General features: G+C 39.0%; 1 protein-coding gene across 1 annotated transcript in view; it reads left to right on the top strand.

Annotated features, from left to right (window-relative positions):
• PKHD1L1 (PKHD1 like 1) overlaps positions 1–9,207 on the top strand; it is a 150,916-nt gene extending 141,709 nt beyond the window's left edge. The window contains exons 74-78 of the mRNA XM_059901432.1: positions 1,674–1,825; positions 2,225–2,371; positions 2,710–2,863; positions 6,873–7,121; positions 9,140–9,207. Coding sequence (XP_059757415.1) covers positions 1,674–1,825; positions 2,225–2,371; positions 2,710–2,863; positions 6,873–7,114 — 695 coding nt within the window. The 3' untranslated portion in view covers positions 7,115–7,121; positions 9,140–9,207. The remainder of the gene's footprint in view (positions 1–1,673; positions 1,826–2,224; positions 2,372–2,709; positions 2,864–6,872; positions 7,122–9,139) is intronic.
• The last annotated feature ends 3,766 nt before the right edge of the window (positions 9,208–12,973 follow it).

Genomic DNA, 12,973 nt, shown 5'->3' with positions numbered 1-12,973 from the left:
ATACAGTCTAAGAACATGGAAATAGGGGCAGGAGGAAGGACAGACCAATGGCATGTTTCCCAGACTTAGATTGGGGTAGGGTTTGAGGTCTTGAGGAAAGCCCTACAACCTGGCAAGGAGTGACATCACAGCAAAATATTGGGAAGTGGCAAGAAAGATGTGCATGTATTCATAGTAATACTCCTAACTCCCCACAGCCTTCACATAGTGCCAGGAGATCCAGAAGTTCCCAGATGTCCTAGAAAGCAGTTACTTAAGTGCTGAGGGGACCTCTGGATAAAGAGTCATGTCAGGAATAAGAGCTCTTCAAGTTAAGATCTTTGGTTTCTAGAAGGCAGTCAGCAGAAATGGATGCCTTCACACATCAAATGGTCAGAGAGAACCTGTTAACAGTGCAGCCTGGTCAGACTGGCCACCCTGCACCGAAAACCAGTGAGGAGAGGTGGTAGTTGTAGTGTATGGACATGAAGCTGCTTTGTACTGCTGCCACGTGAGCCCTCCTACCTGGGAAGCCATCTTGCAGGAGAGTGTGTGGAGGGAGTGGCGGGGGGAGCCCGCTAGACGGCCATTTACCCCAAAGAGTCTGAATCAACCAAAGACACCTTTCCAATGGACAGGGACTGAAATTCCCCAAGAGTGTGATTTTCAAAGTGTCGCGTGAGACCTGCTGCCCGAGAGCATTGCCTCCTTCTTCCCGAGCACGCTAAGCTTCAGGGCTTAGCCTTCATGGAAGAAACTCAATGATTGAAGTCCGTAAGGCATGACTGTGGATGCGGAAGAATCGTAAGTGCTAGAATCGTAGGAACAGTACACCAAAACATCCTGGCTGCGGTTTCTTAAACGATCACTCTGACTACAGTGTATGGAACGGAGTGCAAGAGGGAGAGAATGGAGACAAGAAAGCCAGTTTAAAAGCTGTTTTAGTATCTCTGCTGCTGCTGGGTTAACTAGGATTTGGGCAGTGGAGGCAGATTTAGAAATTGAGAACTGATTAAATGGTGTGGGGGAGAGGTGAAGTAGAAGAAGGGTTCAAGCAAGAGTTCCAGGCTTCTCACAAAAGGAGTACAGCGTGTAGAGGTGTCCCTTCATAACGTAAAGAGCATTAGGGGGACAGTAGGTTTAAGAGGAACTGCCAAGCTAGAAAAAGGGAACAGAAACTACCTACAGTGTTAGAATTAACCTTGAAAATCGTCAATGTCCAGAGCAAATAACAATTTTTTGTTAGTAATTTAATGCTAACATTAGCAACTGATTAATTCATACTACAAACCCGATGATGTTAATTATCCTTCCATTCCACAATTAACACTCAATCTTTAAAAAGTGATATGCGATGATAGACATACATGATAGTACTTCACTTCTAAACAGAGGATGACAGAGGAAAGTAGTTTTCTCAGCATGCTCTCACTCATTTTTCTTGAATTTATTTTATCTACCTTTGTTTTTTCTTTAATTCCAGCTTAAGAAACATATTCTACTGAGTTTTTTATTTTCCTGACCTCCTTAGTATGACTTAGTCATGTTTAGCTCATGTACAGTTAGAGAGCTGTAGAATTCTATAATGTGGATGGAGCGAGCAGCACAAACATAAACGAAAGTGAGATATTCTCACGTGTTCTCACTATACCATATTCTTATAATCCACATGTCATAACACTGTTTCCTCATAGGTCAGATGCAGTTATCTGAACTCCAAGAAATTGCTGGTTCTCTTGGACAAGCTGTAATTTTAGGAAAAACCAGTAGTATCCTTGGATTTAATATCTCTTCCATGTCTATTACCAGTCCTATCCCCAGCCCAAGTGATTCTGGCTGGGTTAAGGTAAGAAAATGTGACTAGAAAAATGCATTTTAGCTATTTAAAACGTTGCTTATTTCTTATTTTAACTATTTTTCTATTTCAATACAATAATTTAGAGAACATGTCTTTCTAATTTATTGTGGGTTATTTTTTTACAGTATTACTAAAATGATAAAGTAGTTGAAAAAGGAGCCTATCTTCTAAAAATTATGTATTGGTATAAAATGTGCTTTGCTTTGACTATTTACGACAATGCTTCATAAATTTGCTCTAGAGGAAATATTATAATAATATTGACTCAACGTATTAAACATACTTTTAAATAAACAATGATATAACATTTAGCCTGGCTAAGATGAGTTTGCTACTGAATGTAGTTTATCATGTGAAAACCACTTCATCACTCATGACCATTTACAGGTGACTGCCCAACCAGTTGAAAGGTTTGCATTTCCTGTTCATCATGTGGCCTTTTTGTCCTCGCTGTCAGTGATCACTCAGCCGGTGGCAACACAGCTGGGACAGCCATTTTCTCAGCAACCTTCCGTAAAGGCAGTAGATGCTGATGTAAGTTATAACTCAAAGATTTACTTAAGTGGAAGAATTAAGCTATAAATTCTGGAGGGTGAACCGACTTCACTAATCCTGGTAGACTGGCAACCTAAGGATTGCACTGCCTCTTCAAAGTTGGACTAATATCTATGCATATCACCTTTTGCTGTTTTAAAAATGTTTCTTTTCAGTGAATTTGCTCCACTGCCCAAACTCTTTGTGCAGGAAAAGGAGCTTCTATAGATTTAAAATTTGAAATGAGGCATTAAAAAAAATAAAGTTCCAAATATCTTTCTTAAAAAAAGCATGGGAACAGGACAATTGTTATAATTCTCTACTATTTTTTTCTTTAGGGTAATTGTGTATCAGTTGGGATTACTTCACTGACTTTGAAGGCCGTACTAAAGGACTCCAGTAATAACCAAATCAGTGGTCTTAGTGGAAATACAACAATTCCATTTAGCAGCTGTTGGGCCAACTACACAGATCTTACTCTTCTTAGAACAGGTGAGTGTACTATTTTGGATCCTCACATATATACCCATAAATAGGGACAATTATAATTTCCTTTTAATGAACAAAGCAGTCTATACTACACTGGTCAATAAATTATAGAAATCAGAATGTCTAGCTTACAAAAATATATTTAATATGCACAACAAAGTGAAAAATAAAATAAGCAATTAAGGGAATTAAAACAGGTAACTTGAGGATGTACATCAAAATTATATCATGATTCGTATTTTCTTCTTTATCCATGTGTGTATTTTTCTAAATTTTCTCACTATGTATGTATGACATTTATAATAAGAAAACTTAATATATAGATTTTTCAAATTCAAGAAAAGAAAGGATAATATAGTGTTATAAAATTTTAATGGCCCATGCAGGAGTTCAGAGTTGGGCTGGAAGGTGGGTTCTAGTCTTTCTGAAAGCCAATGCAAAGGAGAAAACATGAACATTACCATGATTCACAGTCCTCTGCAGATAGACCAGTTGCTGTGGAGAATCACAGCTTGCTCTGAGATCAGAACAAATGTCTCCTATGAGTTCTCATGAAGTATACTCATGACATCGTCAACATGTAAATACATGATATCTTCAACAGTAAATACATGTTATCTTCAACAGTAAATACAGTCATAACTTCCACAGTGAGGTTTCTTATATTATCTTCATATGGATTGATGGCATAACTCCAACTGGTAAAAGCCTTTCTACCAAGGCAAAAATGATATGTCCAAAAAACAGGCCTCTATTGATGATAGCTTATTCAGTATCGAAAAGAATGAAATACACCATGAGAGAAAACAGCCTTATGATGATGCTTACCCATGGAAGGCAGAAGAATCAGGTCATCAAGGACAACACAGAGCCACTGGATCAACCTCCTCTGAAGTTCAAGCAATCGCCAGATTTAACAAATTTGACCTCATCATTAAATAGCTACAAACTGAAAAAGAAAAGAAAAGAAAAGAATGAAATAGACTCCTTGTACTGGAGACAGGCCTCCGTTAATCTGTTTACCTCAACCTTTATAGGCCCGAACTCCTGAAGAAGTTTTATTGTGGTCCTCACTCTTCTAAGCACGGTTATTTCAAACACACACCCACACTAAAGGTCAGAATAGAAGCCAAAGTAAAGAGTAAGAGAAGTTAAAGAATATCTAACAATAATCTGGTTTTTTTTTTTCCATAAGAACTAAATATCAAAAGCTAAAATCATTCCAAAAGAATTTTTTCCTTATTTGTTGTTTCCTCGTGCTTTGATGATGCCCTACACCAGATAAGTTTGATCTGCCTACTGGGCAACAATATCTCAACCTAGAGTTTGATGGGAATCCAGTGGCAATGAGTTCAACATTGTGCTCTGGGACAAGTACCTGGAGTGTCCAGTAAGCCTGGTGACTAAGGACAGAGCCTAATTCATTAACAGTCAGCCTAAATGGCAGTAGGACTGGGACCCTTTTATGGGAAATGAGGAACTTGACAAGAACCCTGCCTGAGAGAAGGTTGCCCACCTCCCCAGGAAGGTGGACTCAAGAGGTGCGCAGTGACAAAGACCCAACCTGAGGATCAAGGTCTCCAAACTACCACTTCCAAAGGCAATGTTCCAACGTAACCAAGGTCACTGGAGTGCTGAAGCAGTAATGTAGGTTTTGATGTTTTTGTGATAACAAAATAGTGCTCTCCTTTTATCCAGTATATTTCCTTTAAGAGTTCAAAGCTTCCCTTAGAGTGTCTATCTTATTTGCTATGGAGAACAGTCATTGTTTCTAATTCCCTTCCTTCCTGCCTGCCTGCCTTCCTTCCTTCCTTCCTTATTTCTTGCTTTCTGTCTTGCTTTTTTTCCATCAAGTGTAGGGTTTCAGTTCTCGGGTTGTGTATAGTAAGGAAGGTCAAATATAGTCATCTCTTTATTATTTTTAAATCAGTTAGCCAGTTTTTAGATTAACTGTAAAACTGCAGTAACAACAAAGCATATGTAAGAAAATGAATAAAGCGTCTTTCTTGTAACACTTTCTAGTAGGTATCCCACTTAATTACTGCACTGTGGGAAATCCCCTTGCAGATTAGGCCAGCCTGATCCAGTGGCACCACACCCTCTTCTACTTATAGCTCCCTAAAGAGCAAGGCAGGGGCCACGGGGTAGAGAAGGCATGGGTTGTAGTTTCTCACACAGAAAATAAAAATGTGAGAATTAGGTAAGAAAAAAGTGGAAGAAGAAAATAAACAGCTGAGACTGCATCTTTTGAACAATCTGGATTAAAATAATATTACTAATGGATAATAACATTTGGGACACGTTTATTTAGCAACCTATGTGATACACAGCACTTGTTTCAGTTTCTAATGCTACTTAACAAACCAGCCCTAAATCTAATGGCTCAAAACAACAATGATTTCATTTGCTCACAATAATGTGGGTCAGGAATTTGGGATGGTTCATCTCTGTTTGATGACGTCTGGGCCTTCAGCTGGGATGGCTTGATTGGAGTCGTGTCACTGAGGTTTTGATCTTGGATTTTGGCTGAGTTCTTCACTTCTCCTCCATGGAGTGGCCTCTCCACTAGCCTAGCCTGGCATTCCTCACAATACTGCAGGAGAAAAAAACATGAAAACAAAGCAAAAATATCTAAATTCTTCACACATCAAAATCTTTAAGAAAAAAATATGCCTGCCACAAAAATTCAGTTTTTTCAAACTGAAAAAAAAGAAAGACTTAAAAACACCATTGTCAGGAATTGTAACAGTGGCAGAAAATTCTATGGAACAATGTCTATCCACCTTGAAAGTTATAGAATGCATTGCTATAGAAAGCACAATGTGGTCAATATATTCTCTCCTGAAAAAGAAAAGACGAATGAAAACAGACATTATTTTTTTTTAAGATAATAGAAAAAAAACAGAAGAATGAAAACTTTGGAATTATGCCAAGTATTGCACATTCTGCTCTGTATGGTAACTACTATTTTTTTTTTTAATTTGGCAGTTCACTTTATTTTTATTTTATTTTTTTTACATCTTTATTGGAGTATAATTGCTTTACAATGTTGTGTTAGTTTCTGCTGTATAACAAAGTCAATCAGCTATATATATACATATATCCCCATATTCCCTCCCTCTTGAGCCTCCCTCCCACCCTCCCTATCCCACCCCTCTAGATGGTCACAAAACACGGAGCTGATCTCCCTGTGCTATGTGGCTGCTTCCCACTAGCTATCTATTTTACGGTAACCACTATTAATGATAGCAGTGGTCCAAGAAGAAATTATGTCATGGAAAAATATATTGGTTAACTGATATTCAAAACTGTGGGAAGGTTTAACATATGGATTAAGAAATATTTAGATGGGTGTTTCACACTCTAAATATATCTAACGTGTTTCTTCAAGCTTGTCTACCTTGGGTAAAAAGAAAGGGATCACGATCTTGCAACACGAAAATAGCATCTGACTTAAAGCAAATGTGGAAAACAGTTAAAAATGGTTGAGTCTAAGTCGAGGGCGTATGGGTGTTTGTGGTACTATGCTTTCAACTCTTACGTTTGAAGTTTTTCAAAATAAAAAGTTCAGTATCCATCCCCACCTCCCCCAACTGAGGCTGCAGCTTCTTCACTTCTCGGTCAAGTGTATGGGGATCAGACAGAGGTTCAGTACCCTCACCTCCCTTCCCTATTGTCCTTCATTTCACCCTCACCTCCCTTCCCTACTGTCCTTCATTTCAAACAGCCTCTGGGCACTAGGAAAGAACCCCTAAGAAGTAGGTACTGATGCTGCAGAAAGAAAATCTACCCAGAGTCCTCCTGCCCATAGTTGTTGGGCAGATAGAACTCTTCTGACTCTGAGACCCTCTCTACACTTGTTTATACTTTAATTTATTTGACTCAATTTCCAAAAATACTTCGTTAGGGGTTACACAGTATTTGTAAGTCAATGAAAACCCAATTGGAATTGTACGACAGCAAGCAAATAATAAAAGGAAGTCAGACACTGTGATGATTTTTTTTTCCCTAGGAAAAGATTTTAAGATTGAATTTATCCTGGATGGCGTCGTTCAGGTGGAGTCCAGGACTTTCAGCCTAGCCGCGCAGTCTGTCTCTAGCAGTGGCAGTAGCGGCAGCGGCGGTGGCAGCAGCAACAGCAAAGTGTCTGCTGTGGGCACAGCTGCCCAGACAGTGACTACAGTAGTCAGCTGTCTGGTGGGAAGAGTGTTGCTCTTGGAAATATTTACGACGGCAGTTTTGATTTTGAACTGAATTCTCGGTAAGCACAGTTCACTTTTTCTCTGTTTGTCTCCACATACTGAGGTACCAGAAAATGTTTACTAAATAAAGACTGAGTGCAGCATGGCACCACAGGCAGAAAGACACGATCTCAGCCATTGAGAAAGTTAGAGCTTCAATGGTAGAGACAAGACCACCCTACGGAAATGTTTTTCACACTATAGGATGGCGTATAAGAGTGTGGGGAATGAGAAATGCAGGTTACATCAGGACTCTTTCAGTTGCAAAGGGCAGAAGCTCAGCTCCAATTGGTTTAGGCAGTAAAGTGAACTCACTTAATGGAGAAGTCCAGAAGTAGTCTGATTTCTGCCACAGTGAGAACCAAGGGCTCAAATGGCATCATCTAGAACCTGTGTCTCTCCATCTCTCAGCTCTATTCTTCTTGGTGGCAGATTCACTCCCAGGCAGACTCTTCATCAGGCGCCCCAACCCTCATGGTACAGGTACCACCAGCATCTTCATGTTTACAGTCTACTGGCCCAACAGCTAATCCAGAAAGAGCAAACCTCTTTCCCAGCACTTCCAGCAAAAGTCCCAAAGCTATGTCATTGACCTTGCTTGGGCCACATACCCATTCCTGAACCATTCGCTGTGGCCACGAGTTGCCGTGAATTTGAGATGGGGTAATAATTTAGAAGAATACTGAAATATTTCAGTAGTAAAAGCGAAGACTAGATTTTAAATTTAAAAATAAATAAGGTCAGGATGAAAGGAAACAATAAGGCCGGTTCTGGGAGTAGCAGAACAACTGGAGGCTGGGACTTCAGGAGGAAATAATCCGTTCTTCCCTCCTCATGGTAGAAACTAATTAGAAACCAGCTGTCAAGGGAGAAGAACGCTTTGAAGAGACCCAGCCCTGGCCTCTTAAAGCTAATATAGCAGGGTGGGTTTGGAGCTGAGAGACAAAAGGTAAAGACCAACACACAAGTTATTGTATTTTAATGCCTGTTTTCCTGTCTCCAGAATTCTAATAAAAGTAAAACTTGTTGTCTATTTTATAATAGCGTGATAGGTATTGCTTAAGTTCATTTGTTTCTTCCCAGAAGCATTAAAATATAAGGTATAGGTACTCCTTATTATATATTTGTTCATTTTGTGTTTCCTCATTAAATGCATTTTTTTCCTAATTATCTTCACTGACTTTCTTCCTGCTTGTACTTGACAACTTTGGGATTTTACAAAATTCAGAAAATTCTATTTTCAAGTCATTAGTAAATGATATTCTTCTTGGTGTTTTTTAGGACATTTTTTTCAGATAAAAAATTAATCAACAGCTTCCCCTTTGCTACTAAATAATCTATCATTCTTCAGTTAAGACATAAGAAGACTTAAACACTATTGTCTTAGTCCTTTCAGGCTGCTATAACAAAATACCAAAGACTGAGTGGCTTAAAAACAACAGAAATTTATTTCTCACAATTCTGGAGGCCGAAGTCTGAGGTCAGGGTGCCAGCATGGTCAAATGAGGCCCCTCTTCTGGGTTGCAGACGTCTCACTGTATCTTTACATGGTGTAAGGGGATGGGTGTTCTGTGGGGTCTCTTATAAAAATACTAATCCCATTCATGAGGGCTCCACCCTCAAGACCTAAGCACCTATCAAAGGCTCTACCTCCTAATACCATCACATTGGACACTAGGCTTTAAAACATATGAATTTGGGGGTGGGGCACGTTCAAATCATAGCCCATTGATGAAATGAAATTATGGGTTTTTTATAACTTTTCATTCTGAATTAACAGTATTTTACTTTTAAGAGAGTTATGAAATTACACTAAATAAAATGACAAAACTTGAATGTGAAAAATACAATATACAAGCACCACTATTCTCTCTCCATGGTTCCACACAAGAGCACATTAAATTGGTAAACTCTGAAATACTAAGTTTTGCCTTATTAACCATACCATGAAATATTAGAAAAAGCTAAAATTAATAAAACATATTTTAAAATCACACTGTATTTTCTTAAAAATATTTGTATTGTTTTTGCTTTTCAGGAAGCAACTGAAGTGCTATTCTGAAGAACAGGTTGAAAACACAAATACAAGAACTGCTTATTTAAGAGCTATTTTGTTGCACAACAAGAAAAAGTCTATGGCATTTTCAAGAAAATATACTAAAAATATTTTTGTAATATATAAAATGTATTAGCTTTAATCACAAAAATCAAATTTCTTCAAAATACAGTTTCTTTTGATCCCTTATGTTTGTATGTACTTATTTCATCAAAAAAAAAACTTTTAGAAATTTTTGATTTGTAAGCAGATATACCACCTCCAAGTTGCTGTACCAACAAATCATGAAATACTTTAAATAGTTGAAAGAGCTTTCTAGTTTGTAGTTTGTGCTGTAGGGGCACAGAGGAGGGGCACTTGGCTGGGGGTAGGAGCATCCTGTGAGGATGGAGATGGATGAGGGACAGATTCCAGAAGAATATGATACCTGAGATGAGTGGTGAGGAATAAAGCATGAGATTAGCCAAGGAAGAGTGTCCTGAAAGAAGGTGTGGTGGTAAGAACAAAGGCTGAAATACCATTAGATAGTGAGTTCCTTGAAGGCAGTAAGGCTCTCCCTTAGTAAGCATTTCTCTTGCCCTCTCACAAAATGTCTGGCACTAGTAGATGCAGACTCACTGTTTAGTGGATGAATGAAGCATGGAGCACGGGGAAATCAAGAAGCCGTCTCATGTTACTGGAGCACCAGTACACTCCCTTCATGAGGAACAGCTTTCATGTCCAGAGAGCACGAATTAGACCACACCACTGGTTAATTGAGGACTCTCATACTTCCCTCAGTTCCAACCTCAGAGGGATGAGAAAGCTCTACCACTAAAATGGGGAGGAGGAGAGAGAGACCCAACAAGAAAGACTTAAAAATCAAGTTTTCTAATGCAAATTCAGTTTACTGTCCATTTCAGGACATTTCCTTTCACTGAGAAAACTAAATTCCAAGAACTACAATTGTAGCATCTATGGAACAAATTCCTACATTCGGTTTCTGGGAGATGCAAAAATATTCTTCACATCTGAACACTGTGAAAGCCACAAAATTGGCCACTATCTGTAGTCCTTCCTTACCTCAAGTTTTAATTCAGTCCACTGGAAACTTTTTGTCAAAAATTTTCCATAGATTTTTAATAAAGAACTTTTCTAATGTAACAGAGCTAGGGCTTGTGGGCCTGTGGCACAAAAAGCCAAACTCTGACAGCGGATGTTTGCTGCAAAGTAAGGATTTATTTGCAGGGTGCCAAGCAAAGAGAAAGGGCAGCTCATGTTCGAAAGACTCCCGAACTCCCTGATGGCTTTTAAGCAAGTGTTAGGGGAGAGGGTCTTAGGATGCCTGATCAGCTCCTGGACATTCTGGCTCATTGGTTGGTGGTGAGGTGATGTTTCCGGAATCTCATTTGTTGGTGGCTCCAGTCAGTCTGGGGTCTATGTGCTTGTGGTCAGCATGTGGTCACCATCCTCCACTGGGTGGGGGGGGAGGGGGGTCTTAGTTTTTACTAAACAACTCATAGATACGCATCTGATTGTTATTTATATTCCTTCAGCAGGAACTAGGAGTCGAGTCTTGTGCCTCTGTTGCTCTAATCATTAACTGTTCCAGTCTGCTCTTTGGAACTTAGTGAAGGCCTAGGAGCCTAAAGCCTTTTTTCTGCAAATAAGAAATGGGGGACATGGAGGGGCTTTTGTACCTGGGAAGGCCCCACAGGGTTCTGCTTGGTTTCGGTCCCCCTTTTTCTTTGATACTCCTCCATCCTGAGGGGAACAGGGGTGGGACAAGAAAGGGAGTAAAGTTTTAGATAGAGAGATTAACCATAAACTTCGCAGGGGAGCTCAGTTTTAAGGGGACTGGGTTTCACTAATACAAGTCATTTGAGAATAAAAGGAATTTCTAAATTTTTGCTTCTTAGCCACAGACTTTGTTAAAAAGTTCCTGATTTAACTTCTTTAAGTTTCTGGCTGTCTGCTTTTAAAATTTTTCTAAAGTTATTATAGTACATACCCATAATTATTTATGCCAGATAAATTACAATTTTAACTTCGAGTTTTTAAAATGCCTAATTGTTAAAAATCCGTGGGCAGTATGGCTTCACATAGCCTTCATTCACAAGCTGGCCACTTTTTTTTTTTTTTAATAATGTTTCTCTGAACAATCCTGTCTTAGAAATTTGTGTTTAAATTTTTAAAAATACTTCTAAACGTAGCAAGTGGGTATTTAGCTGTTGAGCAAGTCATTTAAAAATACTTTGTGTGTTAGTACTGTTTCTCCAGGATCTGAAAGATTCATAAAGTAAATATGATGTTCCCATTTTGGTCAATATAAGGAACAGAGAATAAAGAGGTAGTAAGAATATCTTCCTGTATTTCTGATAATAAGTGAAACATTTATATCTTGTACTATTGTCTCTACTCTTTTCTCAGCTGCATCACCTTCTGATCATTGCAATGATTTCTAGGTGGTCTACCTACTTTTACCTCTTCTCCATTTTATCCTGAAGAGTGCTAGCTAAAATACTACTAGTACTACTACTAATAGTAATAACAATAACAATAATTAAAGATTTACCACATCTTTACTACACTGAGTGTTCTACGTGGACTCTTTCCTTACATTTATGCTATGAAGATATTATCCCCTTTTCCAGATGAGGAAGCAATACCTAAAAAGATTAAATTAAATGCCCCAGTTCACAGAGCTTTTAATGGTAAAGCTGGGATTCAAATCTAACTCCAGATCTCAGCTCCAACATTTAATTCCTCCCACTTTTCCCCAAGCAGGAGAAAGTGTTTCATTGTGAAGAGAGCTTTTAGAAAAACATATTTAGGTCCAAATTCCTGTTCAAATTCTAGTTTAAATTTTACCACCTCTATGCCCTCAGACAAGTTCTTAGTCTCCTTTATTTTCAGTATCTTCACCTATAAAATGTGGGAAATATCTACCTTGCAGTGTGGTATTTGAGGACCGATTACCATATATAAGGCACCTAACCCAGTGCCCAACAGATGGTAAGCTCTCGGTAAAAGGTAGCCACTCCTGTTATTGTTATGACCATAGTGTTGCCTATATTATGTCATTCGCTGGCCCATAAACCATTAGGCTCCTTATTGTACCAGAACAGTACCTAGCATGTAATGAACACAATGTGAGTGTTAATTATTAGAATCACTGGCAGGGTACAGGGCCATGAAGAACAAAGACTTTCTCAGCCGTAAGTGCAGCGAGAAATGACCAATTTGTGTACAGTGAGTTTTTATAAACAACCTTGTGGCATATTCTAGGAACTTTCCTTAAAAGATGGCTATTATGCATCCCTTTGCCCTTCTTCATCCTTTCCTGTTTTTCCCACCTAATGGACCAAGACGTCTCCTTGCACCAGGAAAACAAATGCCAGCCCCTTTGGGGAGGGTATAGAGAGCTCAGCTAAAAAGAGTTTGGGCCCCTGACCATACCAGCCTTTGCTCTTTCAGGGTTTCATTGCTACTCGGCCAGAGTCCTAATCCTAACTGATATATCTCCTGGTTTCATCAGATTCCTGAGGTGGCAAAACATGAAAGGAACAAGAGAATAGGGAATTCATCCTTCCTACAGGGGAAGGTGGGCAGAGACAATGCCAGGGCAAGGAAATTGTTTCAAATAGTTCATAGTTTTTTTTTTGTTTTTTTGTTTTTTAATTTATTTTTGGCTGTGTTGGGTCTTGGTTGCTGTGTGTGGGCTTTCTCTAGTTGCGGTGAGCAGGGGCTACTCTTCATTGTGGTGTGTGGGCTTCTCACTGCGGTGGCTTCTCTTGTTGTGGAGCACAGGCCCTAGGCGTGTGGTCTTCAGTAGTT

Source organism: Balaenoptera ricei, chromosome 17 (genome assembly GCF_028023285.1).
Source record: "Balaenoptera ricei isolate mBalRic1 chromosome 17, mBalRic1.hap2, whole genome shotgun sequence".
Lineage (NCBI taxonomy): Eukaryota > Metazoa > Chordata > Mammalia > Artiodactyla > Balaenopteridae > Balaenoptera > Balaenoptera ricei.
This window is presented reverse-complemented; position numbering and strand designations above follow the sequence as displayed.